General features: G+C 45.1%; 1 protein-coding gene across 1 annotated transcript in view; it reads left to right on the top strand.

The window, feature by feature from the left end:
- Positions 1-236: 236 nt before the first annotated feature.
- LOC135101041 (protein O-mannosyl-transferase TMTC2-like) overlaps positions 237-11,868 on the top strand; it is an 87,261-nt gene continuing 75,629 nt past the window's right edge. Inside the window, exons 1-4 of the mRNA XM_064004615.1 lie at positions 237-268; positions 1,029-1,707; positions 2,715-3,399; positions 3,582-3,755. Coding sequence (XP_063860685.1) covers positions 237-268; positions 1,029-1,707; positions 2,715-3,399; positions 3,582-3,755 — 1,570 coding nt within the window. The remainder of the gene's footprint in view (positions 269-1,028; positions 1,708-2,714; positions 3,400-3,581; positions 3,756-11,868) is intronic.

The following is an 11,868-nucleotide window of genomic DNA, read 5'->3' as shown; positions in this document are numbered from 1 at the left end:
GTAGTAGGAGGAGGAGGAGGAAAAGAACGAGTGTAAGGAGGAGGATGACGAGGCGGAGGAAGGGGACGAGGCAGATGAGAAACAAAAAGTCGCAGCCGTGGGAGTAATAGTAGCAGCAATAAAGGCAGAGGTACATCGCCCCCAACAAGACAATTTCACCAAGTTGGCAGACATTCCACACTGAGCTCATCACTTCCCCTCCCATCCCGCGAAGTTCAGCCGCGCCAGGGGTCGTGATGATTGAGGTGGCCGGGAACACAACTACGCCGTTAACCTTACACCAATAACGCCACATCCTCCTATAGATCTACTCCAGGCTGTCTATTTTATACCCTGAAATAAAACTTCGCTTCGTTTATATTAAAAGGGTATAATTTTTTTTCTACATGAGGAGTCTTCGAGGCACTCTAACTAATGAGGCGGCTATATTTTACGTACACAGGGCTTCCAGAAATAAGGACACACGTCTTTTCCTCGCCAGAAGCCAGCTTAGCCGCACCCCTTGTACCCGAGACGCCAGTATTCTGTCAGCCGCCCCACTCCTTCCTTCCTTCCTTCCCTCCTTCCCTGCAGAAGTTAGAAACGCCTCGCAAAATTTGATCACTTCTGCCAAACTTCCCCTCGGCCTGTAAATTTCAATTCTGATTTTGAGAGATACTTCTCTAACTCATCTGAAATAGGAGGGAAAAATAGTGACTCAGGATTCACCGCAGGAGGAGCCCGAGGGTATTTCTGGAGCAGTGGGGCGGGAAGATAGTGCACCGCGCCAATGGCTCCCCACACGGCGCCTCCCACCCTCCTGCAAGATAACAGTAGCAATCATGGCATGACCTGAATTCACAAACTCCTGTTCGCTATTAAATAAATAGTTTCTTAGTTGATATTCTACAAACGCACCATATTACTTTACATAGGCGAGGCAAAAAGTAAAGAAATTGTGGGAGAAATTGTAAGAACCAGTCTGCTAAGTGTGTGTGTGTGTGTTCAGAAGTATGCTTAAACTAACCACATTTTCTCTTCCTCCCCAGGGTAAACGCGGCCGTGGCTCGCGCTCTGGCCCCTGACTACGGGCTAGCGGGCACCGAGGGTCACCCCGCCGCAGTGCCGCCGCCCTCACCACCCCTGGCACCGTCGTCGGCAGTGCCAACTCCCGCCGTGCCTTCCCTAACCCCTTCGCTCAACGCAGCCTTCTCAGCTTCCACTTTCCACGCTTTCAACGTTTTTCTCCACGCTGCCGTCACCGCTGCCTACGTGGGCGTGCTTCAGGGCGTGGGCGTGGGGACATGGGCGTGCCTAGGGGCAGGATCGCTCTTCGCCGCTCACCCTGTGCACGTGGAGGCCGTGGCAGGGGTGGTGGGGCGGGCAGAGCTCCTGGCTGCCCTTGCCTTCTGCCTCGCCCTCGCCGCCTACACCAGGTACCTCCGTGGGCGTGCAACAGGGCGGGCGTGGGGGCGGCGGCTGAGTGGGTGTGGTCACGAATGTGTGTGTTGGACGGACAGCCACGGCGGACGCTCCCTGCCCAGCGTCCTGTTCTTCTGGGGCACCAAGGGCAGGGGGGCACCGCACCTCCCGTCGTGGGCGTGGCTGGGCCTCAGCATAGCAGGCGCGGGTGTGTCCATGGCGTGTAAAGAGCAGGGCGTGACGGCGTTGGGCGTGGGTCTGCTACTGCACGCCGCGGCGGTCGTCACCATCACGCCCAGGAACAAGGTGAGAGAGAGAGAGAGAGAGAGAGAGAGAGAGAGAGAGAGAGAGAGAGAGAGAGAGAGAGAGAGAGAGAGAGAGAGAGAGAGAGAGAGAGAGAGAGAGAGAGAGAGAGAGAGAGAGAGAGAGAGAGAGAGAGAGAGAGAGAGAGAGAGAGAGAGAGAGAGAGAGACGTACATTCCATACCATCACATGTTTTAAAGGTAGACTGCCATGTAGTTTTATACACTTTACACACACACACACACACACACACACACACACACACACACACACACACACACACTTACTCAGGTGCTGACAGATAGATAGAGTGCTATGAGGGAGAGGGTGGAAGTTGGAGGGAAGTGGAACAGATGCATTGCTGGGTCTCCACTACCCCACTCCGCAGGGCGTGTGAAGGCGCGGCTGATTCACTTATTTGAAAGATTTACTAAAGAAAAAACGCAGCACAGTAAATGTCAACAAAATTTTAAAAAGTATTTCACCGGAATTAAAATGCTGCAGCGAAAATATAAAGCTTGCCAGTAAATGTCGAAAGAGGAACTGCCAACGAGGAGCAAAAGTGAAACGAAAAAGTAATATAGTGATTTGTAAAGAAATAAATGAAAAAGGTCAATGTTGAAAGAAAGCAAATTAAATCATGTAAATGGTTAAATGCAAGTGAAAAAAAATTACCAACAACGTAAACTTTCCAAAAATAAACGAGTATATACTCAAAAGTAGAGAGGATTTTTTTTGAGGATAGAATAAAATTGCAGAGGAGAGCGTCAAAAGTTTTAAGTGAGTGCGAGGTGAGAGAGAGAAACAAAGTAACAAATCCATGAATTAGTACAGAGTCACGTGCTGTGGTGCTGACGCCACAGCACGAGGTGGAGGTCGTTATGTGTACTACTCTGCAGGGACGCACATAACGCAATACTAACCTAAAACACACACACCCACCCACCCATCCACACACACACACACACACACACACGCACACGGCCTCTCATCTCCCGTTCCCCCCGCAGGCCGTGGCGGCGAGTCTGGTGCGGGAGCTGTGGCCGGGCGGCGTGGGGGCGGCGATGCTGCTCTGGGCGCGTGTCAGTGTCGCTCCCCACACACCCTCCTTCACGTCCGCCGACAACCCGGCTGCCCATGCCCCCTCGCTACTCACGCGCGCCCTCAGCATCGCTCGAGGCTGGGCGATGCACGGGCGGCTTCTGGTCTGGCCCGCCACCCTTTCCTTCGACTGGTCCCAAGGTGCGGTGCCGCTGGTCACGTGCCTCAGTGACCCCGCCAACCTGGAGACCGTGGCTTTTCTGGGCTGTGTGGGAATCCTGGCTGCCACCGCCGCCGCCGCCTGCTGGAGGGCCCGCCACTCCTTCAGCATGGCCGCCAAGTTGTACACATATCAAAGCCAGCACGCCTACCACGACGTGCTCAACAACAACGTGCAACAGCACGGTGAGGCATCCTGTCCCGCCTGCCCCCAGCGCCGCTCCCCTCGCCGCTCCTCCAGCCCCCTGCTCCTCGTGCTGGCGTGGGGACTCCTTGTCGTGCCCTTCCTCCCAGCCTCCAATCTGGCTGCCTACGTAGGTTTTGTGGTGGCCGAGCGAGTGTTGTATCTTCCCTCAATGGGCGCCTGCCTCCTGGTGGCCCTGGGCTCCCAGAGCTTGTGGCACACCTTGGGCGGCGGCAAATGTTCCACCTCAGGTACGTGTGGCACGGCTTTCCTGCCGTCACCTCAGTATCTATTAACATAATAAGAACGAAATATGAAGGGAATTCCGATACCTTGATTTTTAAGAGTTACTTGTCATTATGTATAACTCGCAAGTTCCGCATAAAGCTTTCACTTCCACACGCAATCCTTAACCATGATAATGCCTCCCCAGGTGAAGGCCGCAGCAAAGCCAATGGGCGGCGCGCGCGGCGGTGGCGGGTAGCCGTCATAGGTGCCTGGATAACCCTGCTGGCGCTGCTGTCCGCCCGCACCATCAGGAGGAACCAGGACTGGCAGAGCGACGAGACTCTCTACCGCTCCGGCGTTCCCCTCAACCCGCCCAAAGGTAAGTCACCATGAGTAGCTGAGTGGCGCGCCTCGAGGTGACGCAGGGGGTCAGACTGGTGACGCAGCGAAGCACGACCGTAACCAAAACAACATAAATTGACAGGAAAGTAAGAGAAATACAGCAAAAAAATTAATGTTCCACGAAATACTCTTTGTCCTCTTCGTCCTCTTGCTCTTCCTTTTCCTCGCTTTCAATCTTCCCCTCTTTCTCCTTCTGCTCGGCCTCCTCCAGCTCCTCCATCTGAAGCTGCTCCTGATGCACACTCCTTGTCTGTTCCCTTAACTCCCCTCACCGGTAATTACGTTTCCCCTCAAGATAAGTTGTGTATAAAGCGCTAACAAGTCTTGAGAGCTGTTCAGAGAAACTTTCTCTCTCTCTCTCTCTCTCTCTCTCTCTCTCTCTCTCTCTCTCTCTCTCTCTCTCTCTCTCTCTCTCTCTCTCTCTCTCTCTCTCTCTCTGGCCAACGACTGATAATTGATAATCGCTGTTTATAATCTACAACATCATAGAGCGCCAGATTAACGACTTGCCAAACGTAATAGAGAGGAAATTACCATGAAAAACACAGGCAAATAGTCCCGTGTTAGGCGGATGATGTTCAGTCACTCATTGTCATTTCAGTGAGTGTGATTGCCTTTTGTGCCTCATAATGTCACTCATGAATTTTGACTCTGGACCAGAAAAGTTAATTGGACCGAGGTTCATCTGCCCTCCCTCCTCGGTGGTTCTTTTCTGTTCTTTTTGTCTGTCTGTCTTCACGTATTTAGTGTTAGTATTTGTTTTTTCTATACAGGTTTATGTTCTCGTGTTTTGAGTCTTTTTTTTTTTTCTAGCGCTGGTAAATTCAGTTGTGATTCCGGTACTAAGTGTGTTTATCTTCAAAGTGAAGTCCGAGGAAGCTGTCCAAAATATATTGTATCTTTATCCACTACTGTCCAAGGAATTCTCCCTAAAATACGTACGTTGAGGACTTGTTGAATAACTTACTTAGTGTGGTGAAGATGTCCTTTCTTATTTCGATTCTCCCTTTTTCGGACAAATGGACAAGTAAGTATATCAATGAACAAGCGTAGATAGCAACTCTTCACTGTCCAAGACGTAGGAGAAGCAAAATAATTCAGAGCAACACGCAAGAACCTTTACCATGTCCTTTACTAGAAGGGCTCGTAAATAAGATCTGCACCACAAATTACGCAGAGAGAAAAATCTAATGAGTAGTTTTGTTGGAGTGATGGATGCAGTGATTGTCCAACATTACCGGACAGTAAATGCCTCACCCAAAAGATAAAGTATATATCAAATGAAATTTCATCGCATGCATGCACGCAACTTGAGTTTCTGGAAATATCAAGCGTAAGGCAATAATCTGGGTGAAGAGCGTCGTTAGTCAAGCTTCAGAGGAAATTAAATATTCTCCTACTTCCCGCAACGCAAAGGACACCACTGTAACGAGAGATTAATGTGCTAGTGTGTTACATCCGTGACATTCAAAACAACCAAGACTACAACGTGAAAAGGTAAAGAGACCAAGTGAGCGAGGGTTGAAGATCACACAGTCAGTATGTCACTCCATCAGTAGGTTGGTTGGTCATTCGTCAAGTAGTCAGTAAGTAATGTAGTTATGATGGTCCGATAGTCAGTTGATGAGGTAGTCAACTATTGAGTGAATGAGGCAACTAGGAAGTCAACTAATTAGGAGTCAGGAAGCTGGGAAGTCAGGCAGGTGGTCAGTTAGTTATTCAGCTAGTGAGTCAGAGAGTGAGGGAATGATTCAGTAAGTGAAGGAGGCAATTAGTGAATCAAGAAGTCAGTCAACCAGTCAGTCAGTCAGTCAGTCAGCGCCACACACACAGTGGAACGGACTCAGTAATCATGTTGTTTGTGCTAGGACATTAGGGAGCTTTAAGAGAAGATTAGACGGGTTTATGGATGATGATGATAGATGGAAATAGGTAGGTATATTTCATACAGGGACTGCCACGTGTAAACCTGGTCGCTTCTTGCAGCTTCCCTTATTTCTTATTTTCTTATGTTCTTCACACACACACACACACACACACACACACACACACACACACTGTTCAGTCATCTTTCACAGATTACTATAAATTTTTTGGAGGCAAGACTGTCCTTCCTACCTCACGACCATCTCCCTTCCCTTCTTCCCTTCCTCTCTTCCTTCCCCGCCCCAGCCTCCCCTGCTCCCTTAATGCTTCCCCCAGACCAGTACGTGCAGGCCCCGCGGCAGCCCTAAAACACTTCTCGTTAATAACAAACTTGGGACGCTGTAAGTCGGTGGTGCAACAAAAGTTCAAAACAATCCTAAAATATTGCCAAGACGACTTTCGCGACACGAACATCGCACCCGAACTTCGGTTTCCGGAATTATTCTGCTCAGGGTCTTCTTTCCTCTTGCTGCCCCTCCTCCCCCTTCTCTCTCTCTCTCTCTCTCTCTCTCTCTCTCTCTCTCTCTCTCTCTCTCTCTCTCTCTCTCTCGTTGTTCTTGTTCTCGTTCTCATTTTCGTTCCTTTTGTTCTCGTTCCTGTTCATCTTTTTGTTCTTCCTGTTCTTGTTCTCCTTCTTAATGTTACTGTACTGTTTTCTTAACCTTTTTTCCTCTTCTTCTTCTTCTTCTTCTTCTTCTTTTTCTTCTTCTTCTTCTTCTTCTTCTTCTTCTTTTTTTGTTGCATTTGCCTTGCCATCTATGATTCATAAACCCCTGATTGATTCTACACATTACTTTTCTTTTTTTTGTGTGTGTGGATTTTTCCTAAATTCCACAACCGTTTCTTGACTGCTTTTCTAATTCGCACCCTGTATTTTCCTGCTCTGTCTGTGTGTTATTTTTTCACCAGCAATTTCGAGTAAGTCTTTGAAATTTTCCGTTATGTTTCATGAGGTTTGGACAACTTTTCTTCCTCTTTTTTCACGGTTTGTAATTGAGTCAACTCCGTACGTTGTTATTGTCTGCAGGGGATTGTGTCTTTTTATTTTTTTTGTTTATTTGTTTTGTGTGTGTGTGTGTGTGTGTGTGTGTGTGTGTAGCTTCGCTTCGCTTTTATCTTGTTACTTCGTCAGTTGTTATTTGGACATTTCCTGCTGGAGGTCTTCTTTATCCCCTTCCCTTCTCTCTCTCTCTCTCTCTCTTGATCTTAATCTTGAAATTTACGTTCTTGCTCATCTACTCTTGAAATTTACGTTCTTGCTCATCTACTCCCATACCTCCCTGCTTACCTACCTATCTGCCTCCACACATACGTACACTCACATACACAGACACGCACACACAGCCAGCCACTTCCACCCTTCGCTTCATCACCGTCCCGTCAACGCAATTTCGCCCACAATTTAGATCCATCACCTACAAGAAGAAAGTGGCAGAGAAAAAGAGAGAGAGAAAAAAAGATAGAAAAAAAGAAAAACCTAATCAATCCAAGAGTTTCTTTGTTAATTTTTCTACCCTCGTCTCTCTCTCTCTCTCTCTCTCTCTCTCTCTCTCTCTCTCTCTCTCTCTCTCTCTCTCTCTCTCTCTCTCTCTCTCTCTCTCTCTCTCTCTCTCTCTTTCTTGCATCTTCCCTACCAACTTCCACGTACCAGAAAGAGAAAAGAAAAGTAAAAGAAAACAACAGAAAAAGACACCAGAAAGAAAACGAAGGCAGAAAGAAACGAACTAACAAATGGACAGAAGAACAAAGGAGTGAATGCAAGAATTAATAAATGAAGGAAAGAAGGAAGGAAGGAAGTTATCAATGAATTAAAGAAGGAAGGAAGGGAGGAAAATCTGTAAGAGGAAGAGGAGGAGGAAGAGGAGGAGGAGGAGGAAGGTGGAAGATCTCTAGTGCAAATCGGGCGTCCCTCCGTCACGCTTACAGACGCTCCGGCATAATAGGGACTAATCGGATATCGGGTGATCGGGACGTGGGTGTGCGTCAGGAGTTAATTTGGTCATAATTATCGCTAATCGATGAAGAGTAACGACATGGCTTGACTGTCGATCCGAGAGTAGGAGGAAATCAGAGCTAATGTATCTTAGGAGGGAGGGAGGGAGGGAGGGAGGGTAAGAATAGGAGAGAGAGGAAGGAGCGAAGGTGAGATTCAGAGAGAGAGATGGGAAGGGAGGGAGAGAGGTATAAGAGAAGAGGAAGAAGAGGATATTAAGGAAAGATCATTAAGGAGATAGGAGTGAAGGGAGGAAAAAAGAACTGTGTGGAGAGAAAAGTAATGAAGGGAGAAGGAAGGATAGGTGGAAGAAATGCAGAAGGAGAGAGAAGAGGGAGACCAAGTAGGGGGGAGAGGAGTAGAGTAATAGATGAAAGGAGGAAAAGGATAAGGATAGAGAAAAGACTGATTCACAAAATGGAACGGAAAGGAGAAGTAAGAGGAGGAGAGGGGAAATGAAAGAAAGCGTATCTGAAATAAAAGCGTGTGTGAATAAAAACAAAGTGAGGAAAAGAAAGGTAAGTGATGGTGGGTGTGGGAAAGGATCGGAAAATGATACCTGAGAAGGCAGAGGGAACAGAGGCTTACGTGTAAAGACTTGGAGAAAAATGTACGTAGAGATTGACTGAATAAAAAGACATTAGAAAAAAGAATACATTACAGAAAGACGTTAATTTACTTGAGACACATGAAAAAAAACATACAAAAAAAAAAAACATACTTGATTTAAGACTGCGGAAAAAGAGTAGAGTAGAGAGAGAGAGAGAGAGAGAGAGAGAGAGAGAGAGAGAGAGAGAGAGAGAGAGAGAGAGAGAGAGAGGAAACAAAGAGCGAAAATGCATCACGGCAAGACAAAAGCTTAATTAAGAAGTAAAAAAAAAGGGAGGAAAAAGAAAAAAAGAAAAATCACATGCAAAAAAAAAAAGAACACTAAATTCAAACACACACAAAAAAAGAAAGAGATCAGAGCAAGAAAGAAAGGAAAAGAAAAAAAAAGAAAACCGAAATACCTCCACGAAAATAATTAAAAAAAACAGAGAAAAACAAAGAAAACAACAACAACAACAACAACAACTACAACAACAACAACACAATCTCAGGTAACAAGATTCCAAGACTTTCAAGAAGGATCAAATACCGTAAACTAGAACATGTATCAGTTCATGAAATCAAAAACTTTTGAAACGAATAGAAGAAAAATAAGAATAATAAAAAATAAGAGCCCTGGTGGGTTTTAAACTTGACCCCACTCAAAGTTGTGAAGGCTGCCCGTGTGTCAGACCTTCTTTCCGTCAAGTTCACTTCTGTGCTCTTTGAGGAGACGCAGGAGGAGCAGAAGGAGGACTAGGAGATCAAGGAGGAGGAAAAGGAAGGAGAAGAAGAAAAAGAAGAAGTAGAAAACACTGAAGCCAGGGAAAGAAGGAAGTTCGTGCAAAAAGAGAGAGAGAGAGAGAGAGAGAGAGAGAGAGAGAGAGAGAGAGAGAGAGAGAGAGAGAGAGAGAGAGAGAGAGAGAGAGACCATTAACAACCTCGCGGAACCTGGAAAAAAAAGTCACGTTAGGCGGAAAACGCCGAAATACAAAACAAAACAAAACAAAAAAATCAAAACACCCCAAAATAAAATTAAATAAACCACACAAATACCAAACAAAGAAACACTCAGGAGGCGAAAGGAAAGGAGTGGGAAGTGTGGGGAGGAATAAACGAGTAGAAGAAAGGGAGAAAATACAACACGAGGGACACAGAGGGAAGTCAGAGCGAGGAAGCCAAGATAATGATAAACAAACACACGAGAAACACTTCCCACGACTCGGATACTCACAAAGACACGCGGCGAGGGAGAGAGAGAGAGAGAGAGAGAGAGAGAGAGAGAGAGAGAGAGAGAGAGAGAGAGAGAGAGGGAGAGGGAGAGGGGAGGACTAGGAGGAAGAGACAAAAGAGAAAGAGGAAAAAGTGAAGGAAACATGGAAGGAAGAAGAACAGAAGAACAAGGGTGAGAAGGAACAGCAGTGAGAGAGAGAGAGAGAGAGAGAGAGAGAGAGAGAGAGAGAGAGAGAGAGAGAGAGAGAGAGAGAGAGAGAGAGAGAGAGAGAGAGAGAGAGAGAGAGGGAGGACCGGGAGGAAGAGGAAGAGACGAAGGAGAAAAAAGTGAAAGAAAAAAAGATGGAAGAAGGAAAGAGGAAGGACAGAAAAGCAAGGACGAGGAAAAGGAACAGAGAATAGGGAAATAAAAAATAAAGGAATAAAGGAAAGGAGAAAAGAGGAAGAGGAAGAAGGAAATGATACAAAGAAAGAAATAAGTGTATATGAGAAAGAAAACAAGGAAGGAGTGGAGAAGGAGAGAGAGAGAGAGAGAGAGAGAGAGAGAGAGAGAGAGAGAGAGAGAGAGAGAGAGAGAGAGAGAGAGAGAGAGAGAAGGAGACGGAAGAGAAAAAAAGGAAGAAAAGGAACAAGGAAGTAGAGAGAAGGAAGAGGAGGAGAACGAGGACGACAAGAAGGAAAAGAAAATGTAAAAAAAGGAAAAAAAGTTTAAGAAAGAGACGAAAGAAGAAAGGAGAAGAAGAAGGAAGCAAACGATATCAACAAAAAAAAAAAATAGGTAAATGAAATATAGAAAGAAAACAAGAGAAAACTTTAGAAGAAAGAAGAGACGGAAAGAAAAGAAAGGAAAAAAATAGAAGGAAAGGGAAGAGCAGGAGGAAAATAATATCAGCGAAAATAAAACAAAAATCAACAACAAATGAAATAAAATAAGAAAATGATGAAGAAATAGGAAAAAGATGAAAAACAAAAATAAAAAAATAGAAGAAAGAGACGGAGGGGAAGAGCAGAGAAAGAAGAAAGAGGAGGAGGAAGGAAACGATATCAGCAAAAAGAAACAAAAGAAGTTAAAGGAAGAATAAGAAATAAAACAAGAGAGAGGGAATAGAGGAGGAGGAGGAGGAGAAACGGACGAAAGAAGAAAACAAAAAGAAAAATAAGGAGAAAGAGGAAGAGAACGAAATCAGCAGAAAGAACTAAAAGAAGTTAAACGAAGAAGAAAAGTAAAACAAGGAAGTAGAAGAGGAGGAGGAGGAGGAGGAGGAGGAGGAGGAGGAAGAGGAAGAGGAGGAGGAGGAGAGAAGGAGGAAGAGTCGAAAAAGAAAAAAAGAAAACAAGAAAAAAAAAGAGAAGGGCAAGGACAGAGAGGTAGAGAATGAGAAGTTAAGAGAAGAATGAAAATGAAATGAAGAAGAAGAAGAAGAAGAAGGAAGAAGAAGAAGAAGAAGAAGAAGAAGAAGGAGAAGAAGAAGGACAAGAAGAAGAAAGAAAGAAAGAAAGAAAGAAAGAAAGAAAGAAAGAAAGAAAGAAAGAATGACGGAGAAGGAAAATAAGAAAAGAGAGGAGGAGAGGAGGAAGAGGAGGAAGAAGAAGAATATGAGAAAAAGGAGGAAGAGAGTAAGATTAAAGAAAAGAAAGAGAAGGAAGGAAGAGGACAATAATAATGAAAAGAGGAAAGATAAGTTGAACATAAAATAAAACGAGAATAAGAAAGAGGAAAATGACGATGAGGAAGAAGAGAGGGAGGAGAAGGAAAAAACAAATAAATAGAGAGAGAGAGAGAGAGAGAGAGAGAGAGAGAGAGAGAGAGAGAGAGAGAGAGAGAGAGAGAGAGAGAGAGAGAGAGAGGAGAAGCAGGAGGCAGAGAAGAATATCAACGAAAAGAAGAGAAAAATGAAAAAAAGAAAGAGAGGAAGAAGAAAGGCGATGAAAACAGAGGCAGACCAAGAAGAGAAAGGAGAAAGAGGGAAGGAGGAAGAGGAGGGAGAGAGTGATAACAACGGAGAAGAATAAAGAGAAGGTAAACGAAGGAAAAATACAGAATGAGGAAGAAGGGTAAGAACAAGGAGGCGCAGGAGAAGGAGAGAGGAAAAAGAAAAAAAAATAGAAAAGAGAAGAAGGGAAGGCGTAGGAAGAGAACGGTGGCAATGAAAAGAAAAAAAGATTAAAAGAAGGAAGATAGGGAACAAGGAGAGGAAGAAGAGGAATATAGGAAAAGAGAAAGAAAAAGGAGGAAGATAAGGGAAAGAATGATTATAAAAAGAATAACAAAAAAAATAATAAAATAAGGGGAAGAGAGAGAAATCAAACGAAGAACGAAACAATGCAGAACAAATAAGACAACAAGAGC

The sequence above is a fragment of the Scylla paramamosain genome, chromosome 6 (genome assembly GCF_035594125.1).
Source record: "Scylla paramamosain isolate STU-SP2022 chromosome 6, ASM3559412v1, whole genome shotgun sequence".
Lineage (NCBI taxonomy): Eukaryota > Metazoa > Arthropoda > Malacostraca > Decapoda > Portunidae > Scylla > Scylla paramamosain.
Note: the sequence above shows the minus strand (reverse complement) of the source record. Positions and strands in the feature narration are given on the sequence as shown.